Source organism: Sphaeramia orbicularis, chromosome 15 (assembly GCF_902148855.1).
Source record: "Sphaeramia orbicularis chromosome 15, fSphaOr1.1, whole genome shotgun sequence".
NCBI lineage: Eukaryota > Metazoa > Chordata > Actinopteri > Kurtiformes > Apogonidae > Sphaeramia > Sphaeramia orbicularis.
This window is the reverse complement of record NC_043971.1, coordinates 2,090,937-2,110,665: the sequence shown is the minus strand read 5'-3', so window position 1 is coordinate 2,110,665 and position 19,729 is coordinate 2,090,937. Positions and strand designations below refer to the sequence as shown.

The following is a 19,729-nucleotide window of genomic DNA, read 5'->3' as shown; positions in this document are numbered from 1 at the left end:
CAAACCCACCAACGAACGAACAAACCAACGAACCAACCAACCAACCAACCAACCAACCAATGAACCAACCAACGAACAAACCAACGAACCAACCAACCAACCAACCAACCAACCAATGAACCAACCAACGAACAAACCAACGAACGAACCAACGAACGAACCAACGAACGAACCAACGAACGAACCAACGAACCAACAAACCCACCAACGAACGAACAAACCAACGAACCAACCAACCAACCAACCAACCAACCAACCAACGAACAAACCAACGAACCAACGAACCAACAAACGAACAAACCAACGAACGAACCAACGAACCAACGAACAAACCAACGAACGAACCAACGAACAAACCAACGAACGAACCAACGAACGAACCAACGAACGAACCAACGAACGAACCAACAATCTCTATGTCTGTCTCTCTATCTCTCTCTATCTATCCATCTCTCTCTCCCTCCTCTCTCCCTCTGTCTTTCTCTCTCCCCCCCTTCTTTCTCTCTCTCTCCCTCTCTTTCTCTCTCTCCCCTCTCTCTCCTCCCTCTCTCTCTCTCCCTCTCTTTCTCTCTCTCCCCCACTCCCCTCTCTCTCTCCCTCTCTCTCTCCCCCCCTCTCTCTCCCTCTCTCTCCCTCTCCCCCCTCCCTCCCTCTCTCTCTCTGCAGACACATATAAACTCCAGTCTTTTGGATGCTCTCCAGTGTTGCTGGTCCCAGCAGACGGGTCAGAACCTTCTGTCCACACAAATGCATCGTTTATGTGAGACGTCAAACAGGTCGTAGTTTAGTGTTGGAAACGTAGGAGACAAAAGGCGGCGGCTTCACGTCAGAAGCGCACGGTGAACTCTGACCTCTGCACTCCAGCTTGGCGGGGTCGTAGTCCTGGCCGGTCTTACAGTAACACTCGTAGCTGCCCTCGGTGTTCTGACAGAAGCCTCCTTTACACACCTCCTGACCGAACAGCACGCATTCATCTGCATCTGTGGACACACACACACACACACACATTTACACTGTTACCCACTGAGCACTAACAACGGGTACACATTACACACATTACACACATTACACACATTACACAGGACTAGGCATGTAACGATAAACGGTGGTAAAATCCCAGACAGTTAATATTACTGTTTAAATTCTAATTATGATAACTGTGTTTGATTACCGCACTTTTAGAGAAAAAACCCTATGTAAAGATCTGCTTTTATGTCAAATATTTGAGTATAGTTTGAATTTATCACAATTTTGATTTTCTATACCTAATATTTGGAACCAATATTCACTTTTAAAGTCTTTGAAAAGGTTCGTTAAGCATCTGTGTGTTATTTATGCAATAAATTATATACATTTGATGAAGTTGTGCTGAAAAAACAGATCCCAAACATGGGTATAGTAAACATTTGTTTCTATAGTATATAAAGGCCAAATCAAAAGGACTGAAAAATGGACAAAATAGGCTCAGACCACTAAGGGTTAATATTTGAATGTTTCTGACACAGAAGGGACATTGGGACTATTATTTTTTTTTTTTTTTTCAAAATACAACTTGGTTAAATTATTTCAGTGTGTGTATCAGTACTTTTTGAACATTTTGAACATAATTTCAACAATACTGTGATAATAATGATAACAGTGATAATTTTGGTCACAATAACTGTGATATGAAAGGTTCATATGTTCCATCCCTAAAACAGAATATAACAGCACTTCTACACACACCAATAAAAACACACCAAATCCATATGTAGACATAGACAAGGCAAAAACTAAATGTTCCTTCTGCTCAGTAAAGTGTGTGTGTGCATGTGTGTGTGTGTGTGTGTGTGTGTGTGTGTGTGTTACCTCTGTAGCTGTCAGTGGTTTGAACTCCATACAGCTGATCTCCACTGGGGATAAAACCTCTTCCAGACGGACACATCTGATTGAACTGGTCTGAAATCAAACCATGAGTGAACATTCACATCATGTAGAACTACAGGATGCAGAGCACAGCTCTGTTTCTTCAGCTGAAGTCCACACACTGGGAAACAGTCCTGGAACTGTTACCACTTCTGTTAATCAACCTTCAACACAACAACTGAGAATGACGACTGACATCCAACTCTGCCTGATCCTCACTGCAGTCAGCTTTGGCTCATATTCTGGACCACATGTGGACTCGGTCTAGCGTAGACCCGTGTCCTGGGGGACCCACCTGTGCCGTTGACAGGACAGGGGTGGACCTCACAGTTGTCCCCCCAGCCGGCGCCCAGGGTGCAGCAGCACTCCTGCAGGGTGACGGAGCTGGTCAGGACGCTCTCACACAGGTTCTCATCGTTCAGACGGTAGTAGCATTCCTTCTGTCCAATGGAAGACACTGATGGACGGACGGACAGACACACAGACAGACGGACAGACACATAGACAGACGGACGGACACACAGACAGACGGACGGACACACAGACAGACGGACAGACACACAGACAGACGGACGGACACACAGACAGACGGACGGACACACAGACAGATGGACAGACACACAGACAGATGGACAGACACACAGACAGACGGACGGACACACAGACAGACGGACGGACACACAGACAGATGGACAGACACACAGACAGATGGACAGACACACAGACAGACGGACGGACACACAGACAGACGGACAGACACACAGACAGACGGACAGACACACAGACAGACGGACAGACAGACACATAGAGCCACTTCAGATTCACATTTCAACCAAACAGAAAACGACAAGAACTGTGAGTCTGTGTTTTTACCTCAAATAAAACTAGTTATTGAACAGAGTGGAGCTGGATCGAACAGACAGTCCAGTATTTACCCTGTAATACTCAGAACCCATGGACCTGTTCTCTGAATCTGTACACACTATATTACCTGTATGTGTGTGTGTGTGTGTGTGTGTATATATAGAGAGAGAGTTGGGCAAATTACTTTTAAAAAGTCATTAGTGTTGGTTCTACTGCCTCTCCTTCTGATCCTTTGGCAAATTTGTGTTAAGGAAAACACCTGATCTCACTTTAGTGTCTTGAGGTGACTTCTCTGATAATATTAGTCCTGTCTCAGAGAAAATACTCATTCAGATGGAACTGATGTTCCCACTAAACGGAGCTTCTATACCATGACTTCGGTAAAACCAGGGTCCACCAGGGCCCGGCTGGGGTCCACCACCTAAGTGCATATCTGCATTTACAGAAGCAGATGCTCCTCCAGTTAGTCCAGCATCTCCACTTTTTTCAGTCGCTCCTCCTGGATACAGTCAGTCGAACTGTCACTGATAACTCCTCTCCTAAATTAGCTGATAACTCCTCCCCTAAATTAGATGCGCACATAGCTGTGTTCAAGTGACTGTAGTGTGCTGCGGACAACTCAAACTCAGATGTCATCAGTCGTTCAGGTGAAGGCAGCGTGGACAACTCAGACTCATGGACACACAGGTGAAGCATGAAGGCAGTGTGGGGGGTTTGAATAGAAGAACAGATCGTAAACGAACGACTCGTAAACGAAGGGCTGGTAACAAATCGGTTCTTATTGTTCACTGTTCAAAAGACTCGACTCGTCCTTGAATGTCACACATCTAGTGCCTGGCTGAGCGAGTCAGACAGATAACAGCTGTTAGATATCAGTGCACAGTAACGCACCACAGTTCACCGTTGGTAACGGCGTTGGAATGTTTCAAATAGTAATTAATTTGATTACCTGTTACTGGAAAACAATAGTGGCATTAGTAATGCTGTTATTCCCAACACTGTATATATATATATATATATATATATATATATATATATATATATATATATATATATATATATATATATATATATATATATGTATGTATGTATATATATATACACACATATATATATATATGCATATATGGTTATATGGTATATAAGGGTTGGGGTCAGGGTAAATGTTACTGTTGAACTAAAAACTCAGTCATTTTCCACTGCCTATGAATCATATACTGTGGTCATGTTAAACTAATGCATACGTGTGAGTGAAGTCATGCAGGACGTGTCCTCTAATCCTGTTCTTCATCATGACCTAATGATGGAGTTATGATGTTTTGACTAAAGATGACAGATTGTAATCTGTGGGTGGAAACAGGCCCCAGCCTCGGGGTCTTTCCAGTCGGTTCTGTCCCTCATTGAATGTCCCTTTGAGGTGTTGACAGGTGACGCCCATATAAGGCAGGTCTCCAGTCTGTCATATAGATGAACACATGTACACTTTCATCTGTGTCCTCAGACCGGGGTGTGTTTGGTCTCATTCATGTTTCACACACTCACATATTGACCTGATAAGGTTTGTGTTTATACCTGATCTTAGGTCCTATCAGATGTTCAGCAGCGTTCGGACCCTAACCCCATCAGAACACACTCATCTAACACAGCTGTCACATGTCTGAGTGACCTGGAACTAATTAGAACGTTAACGGACACATTCATACAGTGGACCTGTTGTGGTCTCTGTAGACCTGGACCTGTTGTGGTCTCTGTAGGCCTGGACCTGTTGTTGTCTCTGTAGACCTGGACCTGTTGTGGTCTCTGTAGACCTGGACCTGTTGTTGTCTCTGTAGACCTGGACCTGTTGTGGTCTCTGTAGACCTGGACCTGTTGTTGTCTCTGTAGACCTGGACCTGTTGTGGTCTCTGTAGACCTGGACCTGTTGTGGTCTCTGTAGACCTGGACCTGTTGTGGTCTCTGTAGGCCTGGACCTGTTGTTGTCTCTGTAGACCTGGACCTGTTGTGGTCTCTGTAGACCTGGACCTGTTGTTGTCTCTGTAGACCTGGACCTGTTGTGGTCTCTGTAGACCTGGACCTGTTGTTGTCTCTGTAGACCTGGACCTGTTGTGGTCTCTGTAGACCTGGACCTGTTGTGGTCTCTGTAGACCTGGACCTGTTGTGGTCTCTGTAGGCCTGGACCTGTTGTTGTCTCTGTAGACCTGGACCTGTTGTGGTCTCTGTAGACCTGGACCTGCTCTAATACCTGCAGAAGGCTGTGGGTCTAAACCTGTCCATCAACAGGACCAGCTCCAGTCCTTCTGGACCAACACGCTCTGAACCAAGGTTATTATCATTAACAAAAACTAACGAAATGACCAAAACTAGAATTGAAAAAACATTTTCCTTAACTGAAATAAATAAAAACTATAATTAAAAGAAAAAAAAACTAACTAACTAAAACAGCATTGTGTGTTTACAAAACTAACTAAAACAGATAAATATGACGCTCCGTCACTTGTGTTCACTTGTGGTTTCCAGTCGTCTTCTGGTCCCCACTCTACCTGGAAACAAGGAGACTAAAGCAGCAGAGTCCTGTCTGGGATTGATTTGAATAGGAGCACAGAGAAGAAGAGAAAAGAGACCACTGAACTACAACTGAACTACAACTGAACTACAACTGAACTAAAACTGAACTACAACTGAACTACAACTAAACTACAACTAAACTACAACTAAACTACAACTGAACTACAACTGAACTACAACTGAACTACAACTACAACTGAACTACAACTGAACTACAACTGAACTACAACTGAACTACAACTAAGCATTTACAAAAAAACAAAAACTACTAAAAACTATCAAACCTGTTGTAAAAACGAATTCAAATGAACTGAATTAGAGAAAAAAAAGTCAAAAGTAACTAAAACTAAACTATTATGAAAAATCCACAACTACTGGAACCTTGCTCTGGACATAAACACACTCACAAACACCAGCTTCACAACGCACGCTGACAAATCTGAGTAAATGGAGATGAAAGTAGACACAGGTGGTGTGTGTGTGGATGTGCTTCATGACTCCAGTCCCTGGTCCACATGTTCAGGTCCACTCATGTCCTGCTATGTGTCCACCACTGGCAGACGTCTGTAAACCCACATCCACTGGGACGTCAGCAGTCTGTGTGAAGGCTGGCTGACGGCGTCTCTCACCTGTGGGAACAGGTTCACACTTGGCCACCATGACGTTGTAGTCCTGCCCGCTGGGACACACACACAGGAAGGAGCCGTCCACGTTCACACACTGGGCTTCTCCACACACACTGCTCAGCAGCTCACACTCATTCACATCTGAACAGGGGGAGAAAACACACACACATTAGGTGCTTCCACTAACTTCATACTCATATTATACATATATATATATACACATGATCCTAGTATTGTGATCTGTGTCGTATCACCAGATTCTTGCCGATACACAGCCCTAGTTATATGGTACACAAGCATTTAATTCATTGGAAAAGCAGAAGCACTCTGCACTTTATGTGTTTTTATATTTGTACCTCTGCCAGGAGGGACTGTGATCACTTTGTGTGTTTGTTTGTTTGTTAGCAAGATAAGTCAAAAAGTTATGGATGGATTTTCATGAAATTTTCAGGAAATGTTGATACTGGCACAAGGAAGAAATGATTACATTTTGGTGGTGATGGGGGGGGGGGGCAGATCTGTCTTGGCAGAGGTCTGCACTTGATGATCTATCTATCTATCTATCTATCTATCTATCTATCTATCTATCTATCTATCTATCTATCTATCTATCTATCTATCTATCTATCTATCTATCTATCGCAACCTGGTAATTAATCTGATTAAACATTTTAATCGTTTGACAGCACTAATATATATATGTATAAAATTAATATGATAATATTTTTCTATCTTAAAAAACAAAGTATGAAAAAAAATCCACTGACACTGTCTGCATTCCAGTACATACTGGCAGATTCATTGTCCTAAATATGAAGACACAGTGTCTTTGGTGGGCTGTGTAATATTTCTGAGAGGTGAATTTTCAGGAGTTTGAAGTCACTGAAGCCAAAAACCAAAGAGTCCAGCTGTAAACTCCTGGTCCTGGTCAGTGAGAAGAAAGGAGATGAGTCCAGATGGAAACCAGTGTGTGATAAAGAGCACGAAGGAAGAGAGGGAGACGACGCACATTCCAAACACTTAGTGGTACACCACCGCCGCTGGGTTTAATGTGTGTGTGTGTGTGTGTGTGTGTGTGTGTGAGTGATGGTTTGGCTGCTGGACTGGACCTGGGTGGGACTCAGCGGTTCTGCCAAAGCACAGATGGTTAGTGTGTGTAAGTGTGTGTAAGTGTGTGTAAGTGTGTGTAAAGCACACACTGTATTGAGGTCTGAATGAGAGCATGTGGTGGTTTAGAGTATTGTATTTGATGTGTGTGTGTGTGTGTGTGTGTGTCTGGTCACTGTTACAGAGTGTATGGGGGAAGTTTTCTATCAGCGGGGGAAGTCTGTTCTGCCTCTCGCTACTTCCTGTTGGAGGAAATGGGCGTGGCCGGAGCTGGACGGAGCAGCAGCACCGTCGCTCCAAACCAAACTCACTTCAACATTATTTCCATTTCTTCCTCAGGGGTAAAGTTGGTCTGCAGTTGGCCCGAGAGAAAAGCCCCAGAGGAAACCCACTGCTGCAGCTGCTCATATACGGACGTTCACTGAAAGACCATGTGATCAACTGACGGAGGACTGAGGAGGCTCAACTTCAAACTCTTCAACTAAATAAACTCTTAAAAACTCTCAGAAAATATATAGTCATAAAATCTGGAATAATTAAGCCTGTTTCCCTGAGCTTCTGTGGTCGTCACAGGACGAATATATGATGAACTTATAGAATATGATGTAGTCCTATAGATTCAACTATAGATTCAACTATAGATCCAACTACCAGAAGAGAAAACACACATTCATATCAGAAGTCCAGTTCATTACTAGGGTTGGACTCAGAGACATGTTTTTAGACAAATTACAAGTTGGATGCACTCAAAAGAGCCTGCACCACTTCAGAAGGTTCTAAGTAGTTTCAAAATGCAAAAAGAAGAAATGGGAGACAAAAAAAAATTTTGTGGAAGCAATTTATTGAAAACAACATTCCAACTGATGGAAAAGGATCCAAAGCTTTGTCTGTTTGAACCAAGGTCCTAATAGTTTTGGATTTGTTATTATAGTTTAGTTTTATTTAGTTTTGACTTTTTTTTTTCTCTAATTCAGTTTGTTTTAATTTGTTTTTAGAGCAGGTTTACTAGTTTGTATTCATTTTCGTTTTTTTCTAAATGCTTAGTTGTAGTTTAGTTTTAGTTTACTTGTAGTTTACTTGTAGTTTACTTGTAGTTCAGTGGTCTCTTTTCTCTTCTTCTCCGTCGTATTCAAATCAATCCCAGACAGGACTCTGCTGCTTTAGTCTCCATGTTTCCAGGTAGAGTGGGGACCAGAAGACGACTGGAAACCACAAGTGAACACAAGTGACGGAGCAAAAAGTGTCGTATGGAGACAGCACAGAAAACTGCTTGAGGGAAATAAATTGATTTCATATCAATCCTACATTGACAAAGACGAAAACAAAAGGAATTTTATCCATAATTTCTATTTGTTTTAGTTAGTTTTGTAAACACACAATACAGTTTCAGTCAGTTATCATTTTTTCTTTGAATTATAGTTTTTATTTATTTCAGTTAATGAAAATGTTTTTACAATTCTAGTTTTCGTCATTTCCTTAGTTTACGCTAATGATAATAACCTTGGTAATGTGGTTGGATTGTTGAGGCCTCTGGGAACGCACCATCACTGCTGAGGTTGGACATATTGAAGAACCTGAACTGTTCTTCAGTGCGTCCAACCTCAGCAGTGATGGCGCGTTCAGGTCCAACCTCAGCAGTGATGGCGCGTTCAGGTCCAACCTCAGCAGTGATGGTGCGTTCAGGTCCAACCTCAGCAGTGATGGTGCGTTCAGGTCCAACCTCAGCAGTGATGGTATGTTCCTTGTTTCTGCAGCTCAACAGTCCGACCACGTTCAAACAGACAAAGCTTTGGCTCCTTTTCCATCAGGAGGTCCTGACAGTGTGAACACTGAATCCACATTTATGCTCATATTTGGTCTGTTAAAGGCTGCGCTCTGAAACTGCTGATGGGCTGATGAACAGACTAGTTCAGTTTAACTGTTGTTTTCAATACATTGGTTATGTAATTTTTATTTTTTTTGTCTCACTCCCATTTCTTCTTTTTGTATTTTGAAACTCTACGTAGAACCTTCTGAGGATCCAGTGCAAAATGTAAATTATTGCAGTTTTTCAACTGGTCTAAAAATTTTGATCAGGAGTGTGTGTGAACCTTTACCTGGAACCAGGGTTCAGGGGTTAAAGCACTGGTGTCAAACATGCGGCCCGGGGGCCAAATCCGGCCCTTAGGATGAATTTGTGAAATGCAAGAATTACACTGAAGATATTAAATATCAGTGGTGTAAAAATCATTTTAATTCAAGTTCCACATACAGACTAATAAGATCTCAATTGGGTCAGACCAGTAAAATATTATTATAATAACTTATAAATAATGACAACTGCAGATTTTATCTTTGTTTTAGTGTAAAAAAGTAAAATTACATGAAAACATTTATATTAACAAACTATCATTTTACAAAAAATGTGAGTAACCTGAATGTGAACCCCCTGAAATGTCTTAAGTGAAGTAAATGCAATTTTACCAATATTATACCTGATATTAAATGTTTTGTGTGTTTGTAATTGTCATGTAAGTTGTAACACGTGTAAATTATAAACTGATAAACTGAGGCAGAATATTGTTCAAATTGCACTCGTTTTTTTAAGACATTTCAAGTTGTTCATGTTATTCAGATTTTTAAGGAAACGTTGTAGATGTAAACATTATCATGATGTCATTTTACTTTTTTCATTGTTCTTATTTTACTGGTCTGGTCCACTGCAGATCGTACTGGGGTGAATGTGGAACTGAACTAACAGGAGTTCGACAGAACTGGGCTAAAGGGTTATGCAGCCATCTTGGTCAACAGTGTCATGTGACCCTGCTGTAGACTGGACTGTGACCTGCAGTAGACTGGACTGTGACCTGCAGTAGACTGGACTGTGACCTGCTGTAGACTGGACTGTGACCTGCAGTAGACTGGACTGTGACCTGCCGTAGACTGGACTGTGACCTGCAGTAGACTGGACTGTGGCCCTGCTGTAGACTGGACTGTGACCTGCAGTAGACTGGACTGTGACCTGCAGTAGACTGGACTGTGACCTGCAGTAGACTGGACTGTGACCTGCAGTAGACTGGACTGTGACCTGCAGTAGACTGGACTGTGACCTGCTGTAGACTGGACTGTGACCTGCAGTAGACTGGACTGTGACCTGCAGTAGACTGGACTGTGACCTGCTGTAGACTGGACTGTGACCTGCAGTAGACTGGACTGTGGCCCTGCTGTAGACTGGACTGTGACCTGCAGTAGACTGGACTGTGACCTGCTGTAGACTGGACTGTGGCCCTGCTGTAGACTGGACTGTGACCTGCAGTAGACTGGACTGTGACCTGCTGTAGACTGGACTGTGGCCCTGCTGTAGACTGGACTGTGACCTGCTGTAGACTGGACTGTGGCCCTGGTGTAGACTGGACTGTGACCTGCAGTAGACTGGACTGTGACCTGCAGTAGACTGGACTGTGACCTGCTGTAGACTGGACTGTGACCTGTAGTAGACTGGACTGTGACCTGCAGTAGACTGGACTGTGACCTGCAGTAGACTGGACTGTGACCTGCTGTAGACTGGACTGTGACCTGCTGTAGACTGGACTGTGACCTGCTGTAGACTGGACTGTGACCTGCAGTAGGTGTGGAACCCTTACCCTCACAGCGGTGTCCGTCTGCAGACTCCTGGTAACCCTGGTCGCACAGACACCTGAAGGAGCCCAGTCTGTTCTCACAGAATCCATGAGGACCGCACACAGTTTCATTGAGCCCACACTCATCGATATCTGTGAACACACCCACAGTCAGCGCACAGTTCACTCTACGAACAAGTGTGTGTTACACGTTTACACACAAAGGTTAGAATAGTTTTGGATTTTTACCTCCGCCAGGAGGGATTGTGATCGCTCTGCTTTGTGTGTGTGTTTGTTTGTTAGCATGATAAGTCAAAAAGTTATGGACAGATTTTCATGAAATTTTCAGGAAATGTTGAAACTGACACAAAGAAGAAATGATTAAATTTTGGTGGTGATTGGGGGGGGGGTTAGTTATGCTGCAAAATATAAACTATGACATTTATTTAGTTTTGTTTGTTTTTGTTTCACCTCTATAAACACACAGATATATGATAGGTTATTAAGAGCAACATATCAATAATCGCAGTATCGCCATATTGAGATATTATCGTGATCGTGAGCCGTGTATCACGTATTATGAGGTACCCTTAGATTCCCAGGCCTGTTCAGGAGTGGACCGGGTCCACAGAACCCGGGTCCACAGAACCCGGGTCCACAGAACCTGGTCCGCTTCTGCAGCTGCTGTTTGACAGAAGTGAGCGCAGACACACTCTTCTACTGGAGTCTGAACCTCTGCATAAATCATGAGGCACAGAGCAACAAATATCCCTCCTCGTCTAGACAGCCAGCTCAAAGGCTTCCGTCTGCTTCTTTTCCTCTCACTTTTTTTTTTCTTTTCACTCTATTTTTCTAAGGCAGTAAAGGGGCATTACAAACAGACCAGCCCTCCTGCTAATGCTGAAGAAAATACTGCAGCACATGCCAAAGACATCCAGGACTTGGTTTCATCTGTAGAAGTTTAAAAAGACCCATCAAAGGTGGAGAAGGAGGGATGAAAAGAAGGATAAAAGAGACAAAGATCAGAACTCAGATATGTGGACATCCATTCATTGTCATTCACATTTTCACGACAAAACTTCGAGTCGAAACAAAAAAATTCTCCAAAAACATTTTTACTGTTCAAAGAGGTGGAACAGTCAGTGTATCGATAACAGAATAAGTGCAACGGAAACAGATTTAGTGAATAATTGTGTACGTCTGCATGTGTGGAGTCATATGGAAACTAAAACAGATGTGTGAATGAAAGAAATGAGAGTGAAAGTGAATCACAGAAACACACACACACACTCTCTCTGTAGGTCTATGTTGTATGAAACACTACTTTGAATCTGAAAACCTATGATGAAGAACAAGCTTTTATTACTTGAATAACAGTAATGAATGCAAACACACATAATTATTCATTTACTTAAACTGATTTTCTGAAAATTCTGTTACGTTTGGGGATTTCCAAATGAAAGAACAGAAAAATGAGGTGAAGTACAACAACGGTTATTTGAAACCAGTTCTTCACTGTGTTTATTGACAGTTTATGACAACTAGAAAAGATGGGATGAGAATTTGCAGTTTGTAAAAAAATAAAAAAAGATGAAATCACTGGGAAACTACAATTGGAAGTGGTTGTTTAAAGGTGATGGTGTGTGTGTGACGGTGTGTGTTTTCTTACCGTCACAGGAGGGTGTGTCCAGGTTGGCTGTGAATCCACTCTCACACACACACAGATACGACCCTTCAGTGTTCAGACAGTCGCCGTTGGGAGAACAGAGCTCTGCTTCATCCATACACTCGTCCACATCTGAGGACAGAGACGCTCACATCATCAGTGTGTGTGTCCACAGCAGGGATGGAACCATATGAACATTTCATATCATGGTTATTGTGACCAAAAGTATCACGGTTATCATTATTATCGCGGTATTGTTGAAATGTGCTCAAAATGTTCAAAAAATACTCATACACACACTGAAATAATTTAACCAAGTTATATTTAGAAAAAAAAAAAGGAAATAACATGCACAATCTACTTTCTGTTGGCAGAAACATTGACATATGTGAACATGAAATATACAAATGTGCATTAAAGATGGAACCTTATGGACAGAAGAGATACCTTCACTAGTGGTGGGAATTAATAGGATTTTTATCAATACCAATACCATTGTCCAATCTGTTTACCAATCCAATTCCTTATCAATTCTCCTATTGATTCCTGAGTGGTTTTTGAGTGGGAAAAACAGTAGTCAGACAGGTCAGAGTGGAGTTTGTTTAAACATTTTCCAGACCTAATCATTCACAGTGTCACACATATACACTATTGTACACACAGGTGAAACAGGCATGTTTTCCTGAACTGTTTAATGAACAAATGTAAATATGCTGAAAGAGTTAGGAATATAAAACATGTCAGGCTGATCTGCTTCCCCAGGAAATGAGCAGTATTACTGTGATTTTCAAAGTGCGGTAATCAAACACAGTTACCACAATAATTAGAATTTAAACGGTAATACTAACCATCGGAAATTTTACCGCGATTAATTGCTATACTGGTAACTGTTACATCCCTAGTCCACGGACCCACAGTGGGTGTGTGTGTGTGTGTCTGTGGACCCACAGTGGGTGTGTGTGTGTGTGTCTGTGGACCCACAGTGGGTGTGTGTGTGTGTGTCTGTGGACCCACAGTGGGGGTGTGTGTGTGTGTCTGTGGACCCACAGTGGGTGTGTGTGTGTCTGTGGACCCACAGTGGGTGTGTGTGTGTGTGTGTGTGTCTGTGGACCCACAGTGGGTGTGTGTGTGTGTGTGTGTGTGTGTGTGTGTGTGTGTCTGTGGACCCACAGTGGGTGTGTGTGTGTCTGTGGACCCACAGTGTGTGTGTGTGTGTCTGTGGACCCACAGTGGGTGTGTGTGTGTCTGTGGACCCACAGTGTGTGTGTGTGTGTCTGTGGACCCACAGTGGGTGTGTGTGTGTCTGTGGACCCACAGTGTGTGTGTGTGTGTCTGTGGACCCACAGTGGGTGTGTGTCTGTGTGTGTGTGTGTCTGTGGACCCACAGTGTGTGTGTGTGTGTCTGTGGACCCACAGTGTGTGTGTGTGTGTCTGTGGACCCACAGTGTGTGTGTGTGTGTCTGTGGACCCACAGTGGGTGTGACGTCAGGACTGACCTGTGCAGCTGGTGCCGTTGGTCTGTCGGTATCCTGGTGGACAGGTGCAGGTGTAAGAGCCCATGTTGTTCACACAGTCTCCTATAGAACCACACGGCCTCGCCTCCTCTACACACTCATTCACATCTAAAAGACACACACACACACACACACACACACACACACACACAGGTTACTAAATAACACTGGTCTACAGGTAAAATCCTTCCAGAATACTCTGAAAGTGAGTGACATTCTCTGTGTAAAACACAAACGTCCACCTGCTCAAAAGGTTGGCAACAATTTGGCTGAAAAACCTCATTTGGGTTTTTTTTTTGTTTTTTTTTTTTACACCAAACATAAAAATCAAACCATTAGGAAAACAGCGGCAGAGGGTGTGGCCACATGAACAGCAGCCACTCCCATATGTTTTGGACCTGTGTACAAATGCACGTTTTGGAACAGTGCTGTTCAGACAGTGGAGGTCATTTTAAATGGACCCTCAGACCTGCTACCTGGGTCTAATGCAGTGTTTTTCAACCTTGGGGTCCGGACCCCATGTGGGGTCACCTGGAATTTCTAGTAATTGATAAAAAAGGTAAAAAAAAAAAATTAAAAATTAAAACTTACTAATAAAAAAACCACATTATATAGACTCAGTGTCATCTAAAATTAACGTTTATTTGCAATATAGTATAGCAATCTGTTACATGATCAAAAACAAATTAATTTTAGCAAAAAAAAATAAAAAGTCTCCGTTTTGAATGTCTGGGGTCACCAGAAATGTGTGATGTTAAAATGGGGTCAGGAGGTAAAAAAAGTTGGGAACCACTGGTTTAATACCTGATGATGGAATTAAAAGAGAAGACGCTTACCTATTGGAAATACCTCTGAAAAAGAAACACAAACAACTCAAACGTGTTCTGGAAAATGCTTAAACAGTGTCCATTCAGTTCCATCTTTACTGCACATGTATGTTTGATGTTTACATGCTAATATTTGAATGTGTCTGCAACAGAAGGTACATTGTGCCTATTTCCTTTTTTTTTTTTTTTTTCAAAATACAATGTGGTTAAATTATTTCAGTGTGTGTATCAGTACTTTTTGAACATTCTGAGCACATTTCAACAATACTGCGATAATAACGATAACTGTGATAATTTTAGTCACAATAACCATGACATGAAATTTTCATATGGTTCCATTCCTAATTGTATCGTGATCCTTGTATTGTGATTTGTATCTTTTCGCCAGATTCTTGCCGACACACAGCCCTACACATGACAATGCATGGACTGGACAGGTTCTATCAGTGGAACATTTATACCTCTGTTGGATAAATGGACACAAACCTGCATATATGTGGAAGAACACACCATCAGATACCAGGAAAACATCAGCAAACCAACACTTGGGTCATTTATTTTGAATTACTCTGATTAAAATACGTAATATTTTGCACATTTAATCTGAGGCAGATCATTTGTAAAACAATCGTAGAGCAGTGTATTTGAATGACTGGACCCTCTGGAGGCCAGTGTTTTGGTTGTTTTGTCCTCAGACTGAGACTCCCTGCATCTGAACAGATGCTTTACTTCTTTCTAAATCAGGGCTGTCAAACTCATTTTAGTTCAGGGGCCACATTCAGCTAAATTTGATCTGAAGTGGGCTGAACCACTAAAATTATAATATAATAATATATAAATAATGTCACCTCCAAACTTTTCTCCATGTTTTAGAATGAAAAAAGTAAAATTACATTATGAAAAGGTTTGCATTTACAAACTATCCTTTCAAACAATGTGAATAATATGAATAAACTGAAAAAAAAATGTGTAATTTTAATCATATTCTGCCTCAGTTTATCATTTCCACATGTACATTATAACTTACAGATCACAGTGGATCTACAAAGACACAAAACATTTAGTAACAGGTGGAATATTATTAAAATTTCACTTACTTAAGACATTTCAGGTTCTTCGTATTTGTTCAGGTTATTCAGATATTTTTGCAATATTATACTTTGTTTTAGTGTAAACACATGAAAACATTTACATTTACAAAGAGAAAAATTTGGAGTTGTGAGTATTTATAGGTTAATATGATCCACCTGAGATTGAATTGTTCTGAATGTGGAACCTGAACTAAAAGGATTGTTAACATCTTAGTGTAATTTTTGCATTTCACAACTTCATCCCAAGGACCAGACTGGACCCTTTGGCGGGCCGGATTTGGCCCCCGGGCCGCATGTTTGACACCTGTGTTCTAAAACATTCAGTTAAATGATGAAACCACCCTGACACACACACACACACACACGCACACACACGCACACACACACACACACACACACACGCACACGCACACGCACACACACACACACACACACACATCTGTGTTTGCTGGATATTGCTCATGTAGCTTAAGTGAACCCGTTTTGACTGGAGGGCTGCTGTACACCTTTGGTCTGATGTCGTACCGTCACACTGGTGTCCGTCTGCGGACACTCTGAATCCTGGTCCACACTGACACATGAAGGAGCCTTCGGTGTTCTGGCAGTGACCTCTGGTACAGACCTGCGGATCCTGGCACTCATCCACATCTGAAACAAACACGAGGGACAGGCCTTTAATCAGAGCGTACTCATGAACGGTAAACAGAGGTGGCAAGTAGGACTGGAAGAAAACACTGACTCTGCAAAATATTGCAATATTTCATTTCACAATACTGTATCGATATTAAAAAGTACTGTATCTATATTAAAAAGTACTGTATCTATATTAAAAAGTACTGTATCTATATTAAAAAGTACTGTGTCGACATTTTTAGGTGTTTATTCAAATGCAGATATTGTGGAGGTTCACTTTGGATTTTCTTTTTTTTCCTTTTTTTTGGAGTAAAGGGGAGGGCCGAGGGGTAGGGGTAAGGGGTAGGGGTAAAGGGGAGGGCCAAGGGGCAGGGGTAAGAGTAAGGGGGAGGGCCAAGGGGCAAGGGTAAGGGTAAGGGCCAAGGGGCAGGAGTAAAGGGGAGGGCCAAGGGGAAGGGGTAAAGGGGAGGGCCGAGGGGTGAATTGGGGTTGGGCCAAAGTAAAGTCATGGTCTGACTGTCGTAGACTTCCTGTTGTCTTCCATTCTGGGAACATCAGCGGGTACTTGTGTGACCATATGTGATGTGTTATTCTGATGGATGACACTGAGTCTGTGCACAAACACATTTACTGTCTGTTCCTTCAGGGTTTTTGGGCCGAGTAGAAAAAGTCACTTTCTGACTCAGTGTAGCATGAAAATGTACAAAAACTACAGCACATGAAGATAAAAGCCCAATTCAACTCGTTCACTTGTTCGTTCACTCACTCATGCCTTTATTTAGAACAGATAGTTTTCAAACGAACCTACTTAATTGTATTTTGTAAACATAAACTCATTTAGATTTTAGTGCCTGTAACACACACTGTAAAAGTCTGGACAGTGTTTACCATGTGTTCCATCACTTGTGTTTTTATTAGACGTGAATGGACTGGATCCTCCTGGAGTCCATTCTGGGTGTTTCCATCTGCCCTGGGTCTGAATCTGCTGTCTGAAGTCCAGACCATGTGGACCGGACACAGACTGGACATAGACTGGACACAGACTGGATACAGACTGGACATAGACTGGACACAGACTGGATACAGACTGGACACAGACCGGACACAGACTGGACATAGACTGGACACAGACTGGACACAGACTGGACATAGACTGGACACAGACTGGACACAGACTGGACACAGACTGGACATAGACTGGACACAGACTGGATACAGACCGGACACAGACTGGACACAGACTGGACATAGACTGGACACAGACTGGATACAGACCGGATACAGACCGGACACAGACTGGACACAGACTGGACATAGACTGGACACAGACTGGATACAGACTGGACACAGACTGGACATAGACTGGACACAGACTGGACACAGACTGGACATAGACTGGACACAGACTGGATACAGACCGGACTCAGACTGGACACAGACTGGACATAGACTGGACACAGACTGGATACAGACCGGACACAGACTGGACACAGACTGGACATAGACTGGACACAGACTGGATACAGACCGGACACAGACTGGACACAGACTGGACATAGACTGGACACAGACTGGATACAGACTGGACACAGACTGGACATAGACTGGACACAGACTGGATACAGACTGGATACAGACCGGACACAGACTGGACATAGACTGGACACAGACTGGATACAGACTGGATACAGACCGGATACAGACCAGACACAGACTGGATACAGACTGGACACAGACTGGACACAGACTGGACATAGACTGGACACAGACTGGACACAGACTGGATACAGACTGGACATAGACTGGACACAGACCGGATACAGACCGGACACAGACTGGACATAGACTGGACACAGACTGGATACAGACTGGATACAGACCGTACACAGACTGGACATAGACTGGACACAGACTGGATACAGACTGGATACAGACTGGACACAGACTGGACATAGACTGGATACAGACTGGATACAGACTGGATACAGACTGGACACAGACTGGACATAGACTGGACACAGACTGGATACAGACTGGATACAGACCGGACATAGACTGGACATGGACTGGACATAGACTGGACACAGACTGGACATCGACTGGACATAGACTGGACACATTTTTATACATTTTAGTTAATTTTGTAAACACACAATACAGTTTCAGTTAGTTATCTTTTTTTCTTTTAATTCTAGTTTTTATTTATTCCAGATAAGGAAAATGTTTTTTTCAATTCTAGTTTTCATCATTTCGTTAGTTGTCATAAACAATAATAACCTTGGAACAGACTAATGGACTCCAGCGCTGGGATTTCATTGGTCAGTGGGACATTGACATACATCAGCATCATTAAGGAGTCTTTAATAATTAAACTTATTTATGCAACAGTGTGATTAGTGGGGCTGCGTATCGGCAAGAATCTGGTGATACGATACAAATCACAATATTAGGATCACAATACGATAAATCATGATATATCGCAATACTATTAAAAAGGCAATTTTTGTTTTTTTTAAACAAATTATTTCCTTGAAGAATTGAATTACAGCAGAAATCTGCACAAATACTAAACACATTTTTATTTGACCACAACAGGATCTAATGTTCTATCACCAAATGTTCAAACTGTGTTCAAACTGAAATTCTGTTTTCCAGACATTCCAGTTTCAGATCCTGTTCAAATGTTCAGATTCTATTAGTTCACAACTAACATCAGAACAGGATTTGAGTTCAATCCCAACAAAGGAACGAACATTATTTAATACAAGAGTGTTCAATAATAATAAATAAGATATAAACGATAAAGAAAACCAAAACACAAAAATGAACCTCCGCCATGTCTGCATTTGAATAAATACCTAAAAATATAGACACAGTACTTTTTATTAGTGACACTCCTTTTCAAATGCAGAAAAATTGTATTTGTTTATTTTTTTTGACCATGTTGTATGATTCTGTGTTGTCTGATGATCCTGTGTGCTCCAGACAAACTACTACTACTACTACAGTATTGTGAAATGAAATATCGTGATATATTGCAGAACCAATATTTTCGTACAGCCCTAATGATTGGTTGATCAGACTCATACTGTTTTGTTTTTTTCCTCAGATGACCGCAGCAGACCTCTGAGGAAACGATTGTTCCGGCTGAACCTGGTTTGAGGTGTATCAACAACACACTGGTGTTGGAGCTGATGTTTGGAAGGAGTTTGGGTGAAGCCAGACTGAACGCACAGTTCTGAGGTAGCATCTTATTTTACACTGGGGCACTTGTATATTTAGAATGGACTCTGACCACTGCAGTTCCTGACCAACAGCTTCATCATTGGACT

At 42.2% G+C, this 19,729-nt stretch overlaps 1 protein-coding gene across 3 annotated transcripts in view; it reads right to left on the bottom strand.

Moving 5' to 3' along the window:
* The window catches only part of LOC115434568 (latent-transforming growth factor beta-binding protein 1), a 110,862-nt gene that overhangs the window by 15,471 nt on the left and 75,662 nt on the right, over nucleotides 1-19,729 (bottom strand). For all 3 annotated transcript variants that reach the window (XM_030156602.1, XM_030156603.1, XM_030156604.1), the window contains 8 exons: nucleotides 16,290-16,412; nucleotides 13,829-13,954; nucleotides 12,336-12,464; nucleotides 10,691-10,819; nucleotides 5,964-6,101; nucleotides 2,201-2,362; nucleotides 1,849-1,938; nucleotides 852-980 (listed from right to left, as the gene is read on the bottom strand). In XM_030156602.1, coding sequence (XP_030012462.1) covers nucleotides 852-980; nucleotides 1,849-1,938; nucleotides 2,201-2,362; nucleotides 5,964-6,101; nucleotides 10,691-10,819; nucleotides 12,336-12,464; nucleotides 13,829-13,954; nucleotides 16,290-16,412 — 1,026 coding nt within the window. The remainder of the gene's footprint in view (nucleotides 1-851; nucleotides 981-1,848; nucleotides 1,939-2,200; nucleotides 2,363-5,963; nucleotides 6,102-10,690; nucleotides 10,820-12,335; nucleotides 12,465-13,828; nucleotides 13,955-16,289; nucleotides 16,413-19,729) is intronic.